This window comes from Mus pahari, chromosome 15 (genome assembly GCF_900095145.1).
Source record: "Mus pahari chromosome 15, PAHARI_EIJ_v1.1, whole genome shotgun sequence".
NCBI classification, from domain to species: Eukaryota; Metazoa; Chordata; class Mammalia; order Rodentia; family Muridae; genus Mus; species Mus pahari.
In genome coordinates this window covers 30,327,296-30,343,823 of record NC_034604.1, presented here as the reverse complement: position 1 = coordinate 30,343,823, position 16,528 = coordinate 30,327,296, and the positions used below count along the sequence as shown (strand labels likewise).

Below are 16,528 nucleotides of genomic sequence, written 5' to 3'. Positions count from 1 at the left end.
AAATTAGTATAGCTAAACTAATATAGTTAACTATATTAGTTATATATAAAACTAGTATTAAAATATAATACTAGTATAGTTATCACTTATATGTGCAAATGTATATACAATGCATATTTGTGTGTTGTTATTGGGACTCACTATGTAGTCAGGCTGGCTCAGAACTTACTAGGTTGCCCAAGTGGGTCTCAAATTTGTGACTCCTGTCTCTATCTCTAGGGTGCTGGGATACCAAATGTGAATTACAATAACCATCAAGGGTTAATAAATATCAGGTTTTAGATGGTTGTCATATATGGGCATCATGGATAAAATAAATTGGTAGCCTCCCAAAACCACAAATTTGTGATATTCAAACAATCACATTATTTTAAATAAATCATTATTAGCAATATATGACAGCTCTGGCCAAAGGCTAAAGCTACCTTGAACCAAAAAAGAATGAGAAAGAACATGAGCCCAGCCCCAAAGGATACATCTATAACACAAATTCAACACCTAAGGATCACTGCAGGTCAGGAAGAGACAGAGAAATAGGAAGTTTGCTGTGAGTTTGTGTCTCCTAGGAATGATAGAAGCTACACACATAAAGCATCACCAACATGACTCCCTAAACCTGAGTTAAACATGACAATTACAACAGACATGCTAAACCAGATGGGGTAAAGGCTTCAACCCACATAAAGAATTCCAGGGAACTAAGGAGCTCTGAGAGCTGGGGAAAGGCTTACCTAGGAAAGAACACACCAGGTGGTTCTACCAAATGGTCAATTCTGAATGCTCGCGCGCGCACGCGCACACACACACACACACACACACACACACACACACACACACGCATGAGGGGGAGAAATTGAAAGTGATTTCAGGAAAAATATTTGCAAAATTTCGAAGGGATTGATATACACACTGAGAGTTTCCCCTTACTACAATATAAATATTAACTGCATTATATTCATGCATTCCACACCAAACTAACAACAAATTGAGTAATGTTCTGCCTGAAATATTAGCATAATGAAGGCACTTCAATACATGCACAGTTCAATTAAAAAACATGGCCAGTTACTGTGTTCTTGTTTTAAGATCTTACAACTAACTATGTACAATGTTTTAGAAAAAAAGCAAATAAAGGCCAGAGAGTTTGGAGCTCACCAGTTTAAAACAAGAAAGTTGTTTCTCTTGCAGAGGATTTGGAATTAATTCCCATCACTCACTTTGTGGCTTATAACTCCAGTTCCACAAGATCTGATGCCTTCTTGCTGACCTCTACAGTACCAGAGACACATGTAGTACAAAGAAATACATGCAGGAACAACACTCAGACATATAAAATAATACATATTATACACACACACACACACACACACACACACACACACAAAGATAATATGTATCCTTAAGGGAGCTAGAAAGATGGCTCAGAGCCAAGAGCACTTGTTCTTACAGAGGTTCATTTCCCAGCACCTACATCATGGCTCACGACCATCCTTAGCTCCAGTTCAAGGGGGGCCTAGAGCCCTCATCTAACCTGAAGGTACAAGGTACATACATGGTATAGACATACATGAAAACAAAAATTTGTAACACACACACACACACACACACACACACACATTCATATCCTTAAGAAATCTTAGCTGGGCACAGTGGTAGCTCACATCTACAATTCCAATACTGCTCCAGGATGCTGAAGTTGGAGGCCAGCTTGGGCAACATATGGTGAAACTAAACACAAAGGAGAAGGAAAACGAAAGACAGACAGACACAAATACAAATAAACATGTCCTTACTATCTTTAACTTAACACAGGCCTGTAAGCTAAAACTACAGTTCTAAGCACAAAGAAATAAATACCAAGTACAATGGCTATTATGTATGATTACTATATCATTCTGGACATTCACCCACCTTAGCTGGTTGGTTATTCAATTAGAATTATGCAGCAGAAATAATATGCAAGTCATAAACATATACTATGCATAGACTTTTAAACTTTCTATCTCTCAAGTTCAATAAAGAACAAGTAAGAGGCAGAGACAGGCGGATTTCTGAGTTCGAGACTAGCTTGGTCTACAGAGTGAGTTCCAGGACAGCCAGGACTGCACAGATAAACCCTGTCTCAAAAAAAAAAAAAAGAACAAGTAAAAATAAAACTTGTTTTTATTCTTCTCTCACACATTACATTTCACCTGCAGTTTTGTAAAAATAAAACGTAAGAGATTTCATTTTGATGCTTATCAATGAGCTACTTTACATTCTTTTTTGCAAACTATTTGAAATGTAGTATTCTGTTTATATATACATTATAGCTACCTAAAATATCACCTGTCATATTTTTAAGTACTCTATGGATATATTATGAATGGTTAACAGAAGAAAAACCACAAACCTAGAGCTATGTAAGCTGACAGCATAAAGCTTTGTTCTCACCAATTTTACAAACCCTCACTGCAGTCATATAACCAGTCATAAGACTGCTCAAGACAAAACCAAATGGGTGTCATTTCAAAAACTGAGGATCCTTTATATTCCAAACATTCGTTATGTTAAGCTAACCTCATAACAAACAGTAACTCCTACTTAAACATGTATTTTGTGCTTATATACAGAACCAAGAATTAAGGTATAAAAATTTGTTTTGTTCCTTTGATACAGGGTTTTACAATATAGCCTAGATGGGTCTCAAACTCAGTCTTCCTGTCGCCCCCTGAGTGCTAAGACTGATTACAAGCATGCACAGCCATACCAGGCTTAATTACTTTCAATCCACTTCCTTTGAAACCCTCAAAGATTATGACACTCATCCAAAGCTGTTTTTCTTTCTCTAGAACCTCCATACCCAGTGCCACTTTAGACTGAGAGACGAGAAGCAAAATAAACCGAACCACAATCGCCAAATTCCATTTCAGTGTAACTGAGCAGACATTTGTAAAGCCGCAAGGATGCATTCTAGACCCTTCTGCTATCATGCATCTGTGGCATTTCACTGTTAAGTAGAGTCAGCTGTATTACTTTTACAGCAGTATCACCTATGGCCTGTAGAGTGAGTGAACTAAAGGCAAGACCACCTAACCTCCCATTCCTTCAAAGTACGAAGTAAACAGGAGCAGTAAGGCTGCTGGCCTCCTTGCCCTTAAAGCCTTTAACTGGGAAATTTGGTTTTCACCTAAGTAATTAAATTTAAGCTCATTCTGCTGCAAGATACCACTTTTACTAATTACCTACTTCAAAATACTGACATTCAGAAAGTAGATACACACAGACACACACATTGAACACAAAATCTATAAGGGTGAGATTGAGGGGGTTTCCCCTTACTAACTACTCTTAGTACCACAAATATCCAAAATTGTTCATTGTAATCATTCCCCCAAGTCACCATGAATTCCTTAAGCATACTGAGTACTTCTAGCATTATACAGACCATAAAAGATTAATAGTTTAGTCTTCCAAAGTGTTTTGTTGTTGTTTGTTTGAGTTTTGTTTGTTGGTTTGGTTGGTTGGTTGGTTGGTTTGGTTTTAGTGTTTTGAGACAGGATTTCTGTCAAACAGCCCTCGCTGTCCTGGAACTAGCTTTGTAGACCAGGCTAGTCTCAGAGATCCACCTGCTTCTGCCTCCTGAGTGCTGGGATAAAGGCCTGAGCCTACACGCTGGCTAGTCTGCAGCTTAGCTAGTCTTCCAAAAGTTTAAAACCTATAAAGAAACACAAGTAACAATTCAAGGAAGTATACCATTAGGTGCGAAACTGCAAATACTGGGGAGATCGTAACTGATGGTACAATGTTAAATGGCCTTCAGCAAGAGAGGGGAAGCGGGAAGCTTCATGAGCAATGTACTACTAAGGACACAGGCTTGGCTTAGTCTAATGTAGCAAGCTAAAGGAAGAAATTAGTGAAGAAATAGGGGGAAACGATGGACAACTCCTGTGTTCTCTGCAAGAACAGAAAGAGCTCTGAACTGCACAGTGCTTGAGAGGCAGGACTCTCAACCTCATGCGATTCCTGTAAAGTTTCCTTATGAGAGTGCTGCGGTTAATTCATTCTTTTACTATTTTATGTGTATGTGTGTCTATGTGTATGAATCCTTCCTGCACATCTGTCTGTGCACCATGTATGCCAGGTGTCCCAGAGGCCAGAAGGTGTCAGATCTTCTGGAACTGGAGTTGTAGATGGTTATTAGCTACCATGTGTGTGCTGGGAATCAAATCTGGGTCCTCAGTAAGAGCAGCCCATGCCATTTTAACCAATGACCCCTATTCCTACAAAATTTTTAATGTACCTCTAATGACATTCACATCAACTCCTTGTGGACAACCTTTCTGTTCCAAAAAGGAGAAATTAAGAGTCTCATACCTTCCCTTATATGACACTCAAGACATTGCTTTGCATGTGACATATGTTAATACAAAACTGGCCAGTTAAATTGATTATTATTGGTGGTTTGAAATGTTTCCAGATGTTTTATAAGCAGAAGCCTTTGTCTGGTCGCTTATGATTCTTTGGACTTTTTTTTTCCATTCTTCCAATGTGTTCCACTGCCTTCCCTTTTAGCCTGACTTTATTAATTTCTGATTTTTAAAGATTTTACTTATTTGTTTGTTTGAAGGTCTCACTATGTAGCCCTGGCTCTCCTGGGCTACATATGAGATCCACTTGTCTCCTAATGCCAGGATTAAAGGTACTTGCCACCAACTCATCTCCACCATTTAAGATTAAGATAGATGATTGATAGATGGATGGGTGGGTGGATGGATGGAGAGTGATCTTAAAATATCTGTATGTGGGTTTGCGCAATGCCCTCAGATGTAAGAAGAGGGCATCAGATTGGAGTCACATGTGGTCGTGAGCTACCCAACTTGAATTGAAAACTGAACTTGGGTCTTCTGGAAGAGTAGGAAACACTCTTAAACACTGGACCTTCTCTTCAACCCTAACTCCATTAATTTTGAGATGGGGTCTCACTATGTATCCCTGGCTAGCATGCAACTTATGGAGATTCAACTGCCTATAGAGCATGTGAACCATCACTCCTGGATTTCTACTAATCTGGACAAGATCGATCCCTTGTTATGTGAATTGATGAAAAGAAATATATAAAAAAGTTTTACCTTCAAAAGAAACATATCCAAGGATCATTTCCCAATTTGAATCTCAAGAAAAGTTCTTTCATGATCTCTACAATACTTAAATTTTGGTCTATACATCAAATATTATCCTAGTATCCACATACTACATTATAGACTTAGCATATACATTCAGTATAAACATTCATACAGTTTCCTACAATCATAACATGAAGAGAAAGTAATACTACTTACATGTCAACCAAGGAAGAAATCAGATTACTCATGACCAGGGTGACTAGGTGGAGAGCCCAAGCAATTCCATGAGTCAAGAGCTATTTTCTAGACTGTTTAGAAAGCTCTATGACTGTCATAATTACACTGGAATATACTCAAAGTGGCTTCCTAATAGCAACCACACTACATACTTCTATATGACTTTCAGCGCTACACACAACAGCAGATGATCTATATATACACTCCGGCTCATGATTCCCACACTATCCAATACTCCTTAACCTATACAGTTTTATATTTTTTGATGTTTAAGCATAGATAAGCATTTTTAATATATCTCATATTTCCACTGTGACTTATCAACCACTTTCAACTTAATTTCTAATCTCATTTTTCTTAGGTAGACCACTTTCAACTTAATTCTAATCTCATTTTTCTCATTTTTGATTGTAGGTAGACCACCTACAATCAAAACATGGCAATGACTTAAAATAACATGATTCGCTAACTTCACAATATAGTTGAATTAAGTAAAAACAGAAAGGCATTCATCTTCCACCCTAGAAACACCATCATGGCTCACCATGACCCTTTCACTTATAAAGACATGTAAGTAAAAAAAACAAGATATGTACCAAAGAACATATGAGAATGAAAAACAAAAACAAAAACCAAAAAAAATCAGTATCTTTATGCGGAAAAGTATTAATTATATAAGCAAAACAAAAAAGTGAAATAAAACCATTAGGAAAAACTCATGTTTCATTGTTTCACCCTTTAAAATGTATTAATAGTTAATGAAACAGTTCTCTATTGTACACAGTAACAATATCTTCACTATACTAAGTGCTCAAGGATGAAGTCATTCATACTCAGCACACCACAGCCAAGATTCAGATCTACTGTTATTTACACAAAGCAAAGTAGTGTCAGCATGGGGCAGTCAGCACAGTGTTAAGAACAGAATCCTTTAAGATATTTCTATTTATTCATTCCTTCCTTAGAACAGCAAAATACTGGGTACCCAGTCTAAATTACAGTAAACTTAAGCTAGAACTAAATCATTGAGTGGCAGAGTATAAAGGAATCAGAATAACAAGACACATAAAGAGAAAAACCAACAGACATGGCGTTTTCTATGGTTAAAAGGAGCCAGACAGCAAATTTTCTTTCTGCTATTTTTTTTCTTTTTTTTCTGATATTTTTTCTTATGTACATGTGCACACATGTGCACGTGTGTGTGGAAGGCTCTAGTGTCTGTCTTCTTCAGTTGTTCTCCATATTATCTTTTTAGACAAGTCTCTTACTGAGCCAGGAGCTCAAAGATTTGACTAGACTCACTGGCCAAGACCCAGGTACCTATCCACCTGCCTCCACCAGTTCTGGGATTATAGGCAAGCACCATATTGCTTAACTTTTTAAAAAAAGAAGCTAAAGACCTGAATCCAAATCATCATGCTTGTATGGCAAGACTTTACCAACTAAAACTTCTCCCCAGTACCCCGTGCAGATAAAGAACCCACACAATGAATCAATGAATGAATATATGAGGGGGTACCATCAGTCATAAAAACAATTCCTCAGCCATCTTAGTCCCACGAGAGGTTGTGGCACTTACGTTGCCCATGTATTCTGAGAGCAGGTCCTGCAGAGCCTGGCGGACAGCATTACACTCTGCCACAATGCGCTCCCGCCGGTCATCACGTGTGCAGGATGAGTCAGCCATCAGGGCAGCCCCACTAATAATGCTTTCCAGGCGCTCCTCCAGGGATGGTCTAAAGCGCTCCTCGCTGAAGCTCAAGGGGTCCACAATGATTTGTTTCTACAGAAAAAGGGTTACTAAAGTTAATACTCATTTCTGTCCCCTCAGCTATTCAAAAGGCAAGGAAAGTATTGATCAGGAATATCAGGATGTAATCCTAACAGATGATGTAAGCTGTCATCCCAGATTAGTGATTACTTCACAAAGCCGGAATTAAGTATGATATCACAAATGCAAACAGTGCTACCATGTTCACACTACCTTTCCTATACATCTAACGGTCAGCCTGTAGAATATTGGTTATTAAAATTATCACATGTTAATCGTAAGAAAAATAAGAACTCTATGTGAGGTATATATAGCTGTTACAAGACAGAACTGTTTAACCATAGACAATTTAAACAACTAAAGTACTAACTTTTCCTCTTTAAGAAATGTATTTATAATGAACTTATAATCGACTAGACACATGTTCATTAAATGACTTTCATACCAATAAATGTCTATGCAAATATTTGAGCATTAACTTTTAATTTTCTTCCTTAATAATTTCAACTTAAAATGCCAATTTTTTTCTGCCAAAAGCTTGGTATTTTTCAGTGAGTAAACATTTCGCCCTTTCCAAGGAAACTTCATTTTGAAAGTGATCATGTACCACCTTCAGTTAATTATTAGACTATATTTTAGCTGACCATTTTTCTTGCTAGATTTGGTTATTAAAGGATTTCTCTGATAAAGGCTGAATACAGGGCTGGAGATGTAGCTGATCAGTAGAGCACTGGCCTAAGCACGGGTAGGCCCTGCAGTCAACTCTCCAACACTGCCCAGTCACGGAGGAGGAGACAACAAAATGCCTTCTGGACAACAGATGAGAACTGTTAGAGATTAGTTAGTGCAGACTCCTCATCTTACAAATAACAAAACTGTGACCCTAGTCTACAATTCAATTCAGTGCAGGCACGTTCCTTACTACCTCAAAAAACAAATACCTAATGTTACCAAACTTGAAGCAGAAGAAAACAATGGTACCAACACATTACAAAACATAGCCTAATAACCATAAAGGCCATTGTATGCCTAATTCTATGGGAGAAGAACTAGAGGCCACATTCTGTGGTAATTTGCCTATCATGGATGAGTCCTTAAGTTCAATTTTCTGCAATACAAAAGTAAAACTGGGAAAACACTAAATTTCAACACTAAGGTCTTTAAGCAAAACACTAGCTTCTCTTCCCATGATTTATGAAAAGGCCTGAATCAGTGAACATCAGTCAGAACCAACTACCCAAGCTCAAGATACAAGCATCAAAAAAAAAAAACAAAAACGAAGACCCCTGCTAAAAACAAAATACATTCCATCACATTGATGCCATACTTCACAAATTTCAAATATGAAAGACAATAGCTACCTATAAATTCTCTCTAACACACCTAAAACAAGGAATCATAGGGCTTGGTGGCACATGCCTTTAATCCCAATACCTGAGAGGCAAACACAGGTAGATCTCTGTGAGTTCGAGGCCAGCCAAAGCTACACAAAGAAAATCTCAATCAACCTCCCTGCCCACTCTCTTCCCCCTCTCCCACACACACACTCCCACTCACTCACACACACAACCAGAGTCATGATGACACATGGAAAGATGAAGAGCCTAGGGCAAGATAATGGGTTGGAGGGTAGCCTAGGCTACATAGTCAGACCCAACTTCAAATAAAAACCAACTTAAACTGCTGCCATCTACTGGTGGCCACAACTCAAAGTCCAACACATTAATTAATGTGAGGACAGAGGATAATAGATACGCATCATATACACAGGAGAGATCTAGGCACCATCTATATATAAAAGCATTATGATAAAAAATTTAAATTAATTTCAAATCTGTTTCAATGTGTTTAAACTTCTATGTTCATGGCTCAAAGGAAATCACAAAAAACAGAAATCTGTCTAGGCAGTCAGGTAAGATTAAGATGACAGCAGTATGACTTATCTCCATCGCTCACTAGACCATGAGTTCCCCAGAGACAAAGCCTACACACAACTTTGCTTCTGTACCTATCACAGGTCCACATTTGCCAGATGGTAATATTCCTAGTTGAAATGAACCAGACTCATAGTCTCAATAAGAACCATATTAAAAAAGAAAAAAAAACATGCAAGGAAACACAAATTGTATAAAAGAATCCTGAAGTTTAACCACACAAGAGAGGAAAAAAACGCTTTAAGCCAAGTTACAATAAAGTAAACTTATGAGTCATAACAATTTCTTTCCATCTAGATAACAGATTTAATTGGAAAATGGGCTTTCATCACAAGCCTTGATCACATTTCCCCAGGAACCAGTTATCTTTTGGCAGTTGGTGAAGAGCCCAAACTTTCCTCCCAAATATAACTTACATCAAAGTTGTTGAGAGCGTATGCCAGCTCTCCGCCGCTGCCACCCTGGTGCTGGGCAGCATCATCTGACGCAGTAGCCTGGGCTGCATTAGAAATTCCTGTGACAGCCTGCTGCAGCTGCTTGTATATCAAGTCCCGGTTGGCCTTGTAGGCTGCAACATCGGGGTGTTGTAGGCATGCCTGGGATGCAGTATAGAGGATAGGAACATTTTTCTGCAGGATTCCTCTAGCTGCAGCCATCTGATCACGATTGCCCACATCTTTCAGTTCCTAAAAATGAAATGAAATAAAATAAAATAAAATAAAATATTGAAGGGTTCTATTCATATCAAGACACATCTGCATTAATGTAGCCTAAAACGTGATCACAAAGGGCACATGGCTAAGTAAGAAAGGACAGAACTATGCAGTCACAGCCTTGACTTGAATCTCCTAGCCTACTTTTTCCTGGCCATTTGCTGTATCCTAACTGTAAATTTTATGTACATTTTCTCCTTTTGCAAAACAGAAACAATATTATAAATCTTTTAACATTTTGAGGAATAAAATGGGATAATACATACACAGCACCTAGCACTAAATAAGGCATAAAAAAATGTTGCAATATAAAACTGCTTAACACCTTCATCAGGTACATAGAACTAGAATATATATATATATATATATATATATATATATATATATATATATATACCTACTCCAACCAAATAGAAAGCCCATATAGACATATTTAAATGGAAAAACATGAGAATTTAAGTTACCTTAGCTTATTACAAGAATTTTATGAAATTGGAAATACAATACCATGTATGTATGAACTTTGCAAACCAACTAGGTAAGTATATGATCAGCTATTCTCATAAGTATACACCACTTCCTCCCCATTTTCGGACCCCAAAGACCATTCCAGATTATAAAACTACGCTCTTCTCACAAAGTAAGATCACTCATTTTACTGACCATTAAGTCATAAAGTGAAGGAACATGTGCTACTTGACTGCAATTCATGATTATAAAATTCTGAAATGTGGTCTCAAGCAAAAATATCTTTTATCATTTCTTCTACCCCATAATTACAAGAATATGAGGCTACTGACGTTATTCTAACTAGTGACATCTAGAACACAAAGAGGAGCCGGGCCTGGTGGCGCAGGCCTTTAATCCCAGCACTCAGGAGGCAGAGGCAGGCGGATTTCTGAGTTCGAGGCTAGCCTGGTCTACCAAGTGAGTTCCAGGACAGCCAGGGCTATACAGAGAAACCCTGTCTCGAAAAACCAAAAAAAAAAAAAAGAAAAAGAAAAAGAAAAAAAAAAAATAGAACACAAAGAGGGATGGATGTGTTAAGTATTAAGTACACAGAAGACAAAAGGAAACACTGCTGGCATCTAGTTATTACTGAAACTTAAAGACACAGGAGTCTTTGATACATGTGGATCACTACTGGAGAGGAAGAATTACCCTAAACTCAAAGTCTGCTCCAACAGTACTTAACATGTGAACATAAAATTCCAGTATTAATATCACTAATTGAATATTAGAATACAGATTTAAGTAAGATTAGTATTGCATTATAAACTATAAGAAATTTTAATGTAGAAGAGCCAATTATTCAAAAAGTCTGAGTTAGCTATTTAATGATTCATTTTTATAGCTGACATATATACATATATGCATATATATGCACACACATACATATATAATTTAATTTTTATCTTATATACATTAGTGTGAGGGTATCAGATCACCTGGAACTACAGTTACAGACAATTTTCAATTGCCATCTGGGGAATTGAACCCAGGTCACATGGAAGAGCAGCCAGTGTTCTTAATCACTGAGTCATCTCTCTAGCCCCCAGATTGATTTTTTATTTTAGGGTTTATTTATTTTTATGTATGTGAGTACACTGTAGCTGTCTTCAGACACACCAGAAGAGGGCACCAGATCCTATTACAGATGGTCATGAGCCACCATGTGGTTGCTGGGAATTGAACTTAAGACCTCTGGAAGAGCAGCCAGTGTACTTAACTGCTGAGCCATCTCTCCAGTCCCCCTAGATGACTTCTTAATAAAACATTAGAGACACCAACCCATTTCTTCTGAAACTTCATCTCAGTACATTATTGGGGATGTTTACATCTTTATTCAAATCTTGTACAGTGACAGCTACTTTCTCACCTAGAATTTTTTTCTCATTTAGAACCTGAATTTTTGATTAATAGTTTACAACACTCCAAATGCCCTGTAGCATACTATATTAGGCTAAAGATTCAGAAACAGAACCCTGTAGCTTTAGAGTGTGAGGATTTCAGTATTCAAATTATGGTATGAGGATGTGGCTAACATTAAGTTTAAACGTGTGGCACACATACTCTGCAGGCATTTTCTAATTATTTTGCCCTTACTGCAATGTCAAGGCCCCTTAAGTCTCCTAAGGTCATATCTACACTTAGTTTTATAAAATGCTCTACAATAAGCCTTGGTGTTGCTAAGCACTTAAAAAAAGATACATCAGCACAGTCTCCGTCAAAGGCTGTTATAGGTATTTCTGATCACCTAAAGTTAACAGGTACCCAATGAGTAGCCAACATTAGATTTTCCTAAGCCACTGGGTAGTCCATAGTCTAGTACAATAAACTTATTTAAAGACTGCACTAGGCTAAATATTCATAACTATCTATCCTGTGGCTTTAGAGAGTTGGGGATTAATTCAAGAATGAAGTACAACAGGCAATGTGGCTAGTCAAGAGGTTTAAATAACTGGAAAATATTTTCTACGTGAGCATTTTCTGAACAAGCCCTCATTTGCTAAGCATCTATGATGAGAATAACAACTAACCCTTGCTTACCCTAGGTGCTGAGGGTTTTGCCTTCCCTCATTAGAGTCATGTGTGCATTGCACAGATAGGCAAGATAGGCAAGTTCTGGTAATGTAATAAGAAATCAATGAAAAGGTATTCCTTTCGAGCTATATAGTGCTGATTAATAATATAAATTTTGGTGAAAAGTGGGCTATAAAGCAACATAACAAATTACTTAAAAGATAATTCTGTTTTAGATTGACTTTACCAATCTGATTTCAGTTCAAGCTAACTAAGGACAAACAGAAAACATACATATATAGAAGAAAAACTAATTTCCATAAATCTGATTTATCCATCCCATGCATTGTGACCAAGAATAAAAAGTTAACCTCTAAGTAATCCAACTCTAAAAGAAAACTGGAAATCCAAGTCAAAGTTTCTTCTCATTTCCCTCTTAATGTTACAAAAAGTGTAAAAATCTAAAGATAAAAGAATTAAATAATTATGTAAACTAGGGGATGTAGCTGAGTGTAGAACTCTTGCCAAGACCCTACATTCAATCTCAGCACAGGAAATGATAGGGAGTATTAAGCATGAACTGTGACATGTGACAACCCAAGAAAATGGAAGCATGATCAAAATCTCAACATTAAAAAAAAAAAGGCAATATACTGAGTAATTAAAAGGATGAGAGATACAAAGGCAGATGGAAAGTGAAGGGTAAACAGAGGCTACTCAACACTTGCTCTGAGGAGAGAAGCAAGGTACACAGTGTGATTTTTTTTTGTCACTTAAGATGAACAGCAGAAAAGGGGGCCTATAAACAGCACACAGCTTCACTCTCTTTTCTCTTCAGATTTTCTGGTCATGTTTCCACTGGCCAAACCTCAACAGGAACCTGGGGAGCTCACAGGTACAATCTAAACAGGTTATGCTTCAGAGGCAGGAACAGGGCAAACAAGGGCAGAAAACGGGCATAGAGAGAACAAGATTTTCTGGTACCTTATTTCAAAAACATTCAACATTTATTGATACTTCTCTTTAATACACTGAGGATCATGTATAACAAGTTTCCTAATGCTGTGACCCTTTAATACAGTTCCTCATGTTGTGGTGACCCCCTCTAACTATAAAATTATTTCTGTTGCTACTTCATAACTCTAATTTTGCTACTACTAGGAATCCTAATATAAATATTTTGGGATCGCGATGCACAGGTTGATAACTACGGATATGTAAGGAATTCTTTACAGAATGAAAATTCAGACAGAATTACTTTCTAGTAACTTTCTCCAATTAGACATAAATTCTGAACTGCTACTAGGTTTTACCTCAAGAATACCATCTAGCCATGCATCCTGCGATCTGCTTTAACTTTAGCACTCAGATGCTGGAGAAAACGGAAGGGAGGAAGAGCACAAGTTTAAGGCAAGTCCTGAACTACTTAGAAACACAATATGGAATGGTAAGTGAAACTTAACTGTAATACTGAAAAGCGCTCCCCCCCCCACCCTTTCCTCACCCCTCTCTTTTGTGTGTGTGTGGGGGGGGGGGGTATCAAGACAGGGTTTCTCTGTGTAGCCCTGTCTGTCCTGGAACTTACTCTATAAACCAGGTTAGCCTCGAACTCAGAGATCCACCAACCTCTGCCTCCTAAATGCTGGGACTAAAGGTATGTGCCACTACCATCGGGTTGGAAGGATATCTCTTAACTTAAGGACTTATTCGAACCACATGAACAGGGCGAAAAGTAATGATACCATTAGAAAACTTAGGGAATCAGGTTATCCCTACTGGATATTAAAATACACTCCAACCCGGTCCACATAGTGAGCTCCAGGTCAGCTAGGGCTTCACGGTAAGCTCCTGCCTCAACAACAAAGGAATAAGTAAGTAAGTAACATAAAATGTCTGCAAGTCATGTTTGTACCTGTTGTCTTTTTGCTGCCATGATGTTCAGCTTATCTACTTCTGGTTTCAGAGCTTTGTACTGTATCCCTAAGTCTTGTTCATTGCCAGCATTCCTCAGTTTCAATATACCATCTTCCACCTAAAAACAAACCACAAAAGCAACAACTCTAAAACAGACAAATCTATAGGTGAAAATTAATAAAGTCTAAGATGCTACCTTCTTTAGCAGCTATTCCGAAAACAACCCAAACAAGAATGCGTAGCTGATATGGCCCTGGCGTTATCTGAGTGATCTGGAGGAATTGAGGAGCACCTAATTAGTTTATATTTTGGCTTCCTAATTCTGGAACACTATTAGTACAAAGAAACATATAATGAGTACTATTAAAAAAAAAAAGTCAAAAATACCTTTGTTACAATTTCTTCAGCAAAACTGAGACAACAGTGGCCTATAGAAGAGCCTGTATCATAAATACTTGAACTAGAGAAGAAATTGAACAAAGCAATCACTGATTCAAAACCAAAAACATTCTTTTTTAAAGAATTTTTCATTTACATGAGTCCACTGTAGCTGTCTTCAGACACACCAGAAGAGGGCATCAGATCCCTTTACAGGTGGTTGTGAGCCACCATGTGGTTGCTGGGAATCGAACTCAGGACCTCTGGAAGAGCAGTCAGTGCTCTTAACCACTAAGCCATCTCTCCAGCCCCAAAATAATTCTTAATACTAAACAAAATATGGCCAACACTAGCTTCACTAGGACACAAAGGACAAATTATAAATATAGACTCAAACTTACAACTTTCAGCTGAACAAGTAATTTGTAGACATCTGCCATGTCAGCCAGAATCAGCAGCCGGGTGACGGCAGAGAGCAAAGCTCGAGCTGCCCGGACCATGTTGCCTCGCTTCACAGAAGAGCATGGATCATCTGCAAACTCCCCAGCAGCGCTCTTCATCAAATCTCCTATTTTACAGAATGAAAACACAAAACCAGCAGAAATTAACTCAAATAATTTATTCATTAAAAACTAACATTTTATTTAAAGGGTAAGATAGTCCACACTCCATTATTTCATATATACATGTATTTTAAAGAGTCTTTGTTTCTGTTTTTCTCTTTGGTTGTACTATTACTTAAGTATCTTCATATAATAGAGACCTGGGCATTATATAACAAAAGGGCTTAAAACACCTCTTCCCTTAACTCAGTGACTATAAGGAGTCAGATAAACATTTACATCAACTATAATGAAGTCTAGCTAGATTTCAGCCATAACAACTTCTTCATCTCCTATTTAACAGGTGTTTATTAGAAAGAAAGAAAGAAAGAAAGAAAGAAAGAAAGAAAGAAAGAAAGAAAGAAAGAAAGAAAGATGCAAATCACACTGAACATGTAAGTGTAAAGGCCTGTAGTCTCTAGTGTAGAAGAAAGAAGACTTTCTGGTTCAAGGCTGACAGACAACAAAGTCAGATCCAGTGTCCCATCACTCACCTACAAAAATCCAATAAACAAAATGAACAATGAAAACAATTTCTGAATTCACACACACACACAAAAAAAGAGAAGCAGGTTCTAAAAGACCTAAGTTCAAGTGCCTGCTTAAAAGCCCTCCCTGTGACCGTAAAGTAAGCAAGACTGCGCATCTTCCTCAACCACCTCCAGCCTTCCTCCCTGAGGCACAGCCTCGACACTCTGGACATCTTTTTTCTATCCTTGCCTTCCCAGTGCTGGGATTACATGGGTATACTACAGCCAGCCAACATTTACATAGGTTCTGAAGATACAAATTCCAAGACCCACACTTATAACACAAGCACTTTAACCTTCTCCCCAGCCCAGTAAAATTGCAATAAGCTTTTTGTCTGCAAAAATAAAAGGAAATCATCGTGATCAGCAGCAGTAATCAGCAAAACCTGAACAAAACCAGCAAGATGATTCAGCAGATCAACGACTTGTCACCATGCCTGGCCACCTGAATTTGATTCCTGAAAGCCACATAATGGAAGGAGAGAGCCAGCACTCACTAAGTTGAATTATGAACTCCACATGTATGCATATCTCTTTAAATATACTATAACATATAAAATAAGTACAAATAATATTTTTTAAAAAACAGAGAGAGACAGAGACAGAGAGACAGAGACAGAGAGCATGTGAGCATTCCAGGCTATCCTGGGCTATCCAGTGAAACCCTGTCAAAGGAAGGAAGAAAGGGATTGATTGATTAACTTATCGATTGATTCTTTTTTTTTAATTATTATTATTTTCTTTATTTACATTTCAAATGCTATCCCGAAAGTTTCCCATACCCCTCCCCCCACCTCTGTTCCCCTACCCACCCACTCCCA

General features: G+C 37.8%; 1 protein-coding gene across 1 annotated transcript in view; it reads right to left on the bottom strand.

Annotated features, from left to right (window-relative positions):
- Nucleotides 1–16,528, bottom strand: part of Ctnna1 (catenin alpha 1) — a 134,953-nt gene that overhangs the window by 64,487 nt on the left and 53,938 nt on the right. The window contains exons 4-7 of the mRNA XM_021214540.1: nt 14,977–15,143; nt 14,196–14,315; nt 9,464–9,733; nt 6,922–7,125 (exon numbers count right to left, since the gene is read on the bottom strand). Of these exons, the coding sequence (XP_021070199.1) occupies nt 6,922–7,125; nt 9,464–9,733; nt 14,196–14,315; nt 14,977–15,143 (761 nt within the window). The remainder of the gene's footprint in view (nt 1–6,921; nt 7,126–9,463; nt 9,734–14,195; nt 14,316–14,976; nt 15,144–16,528) is intronic.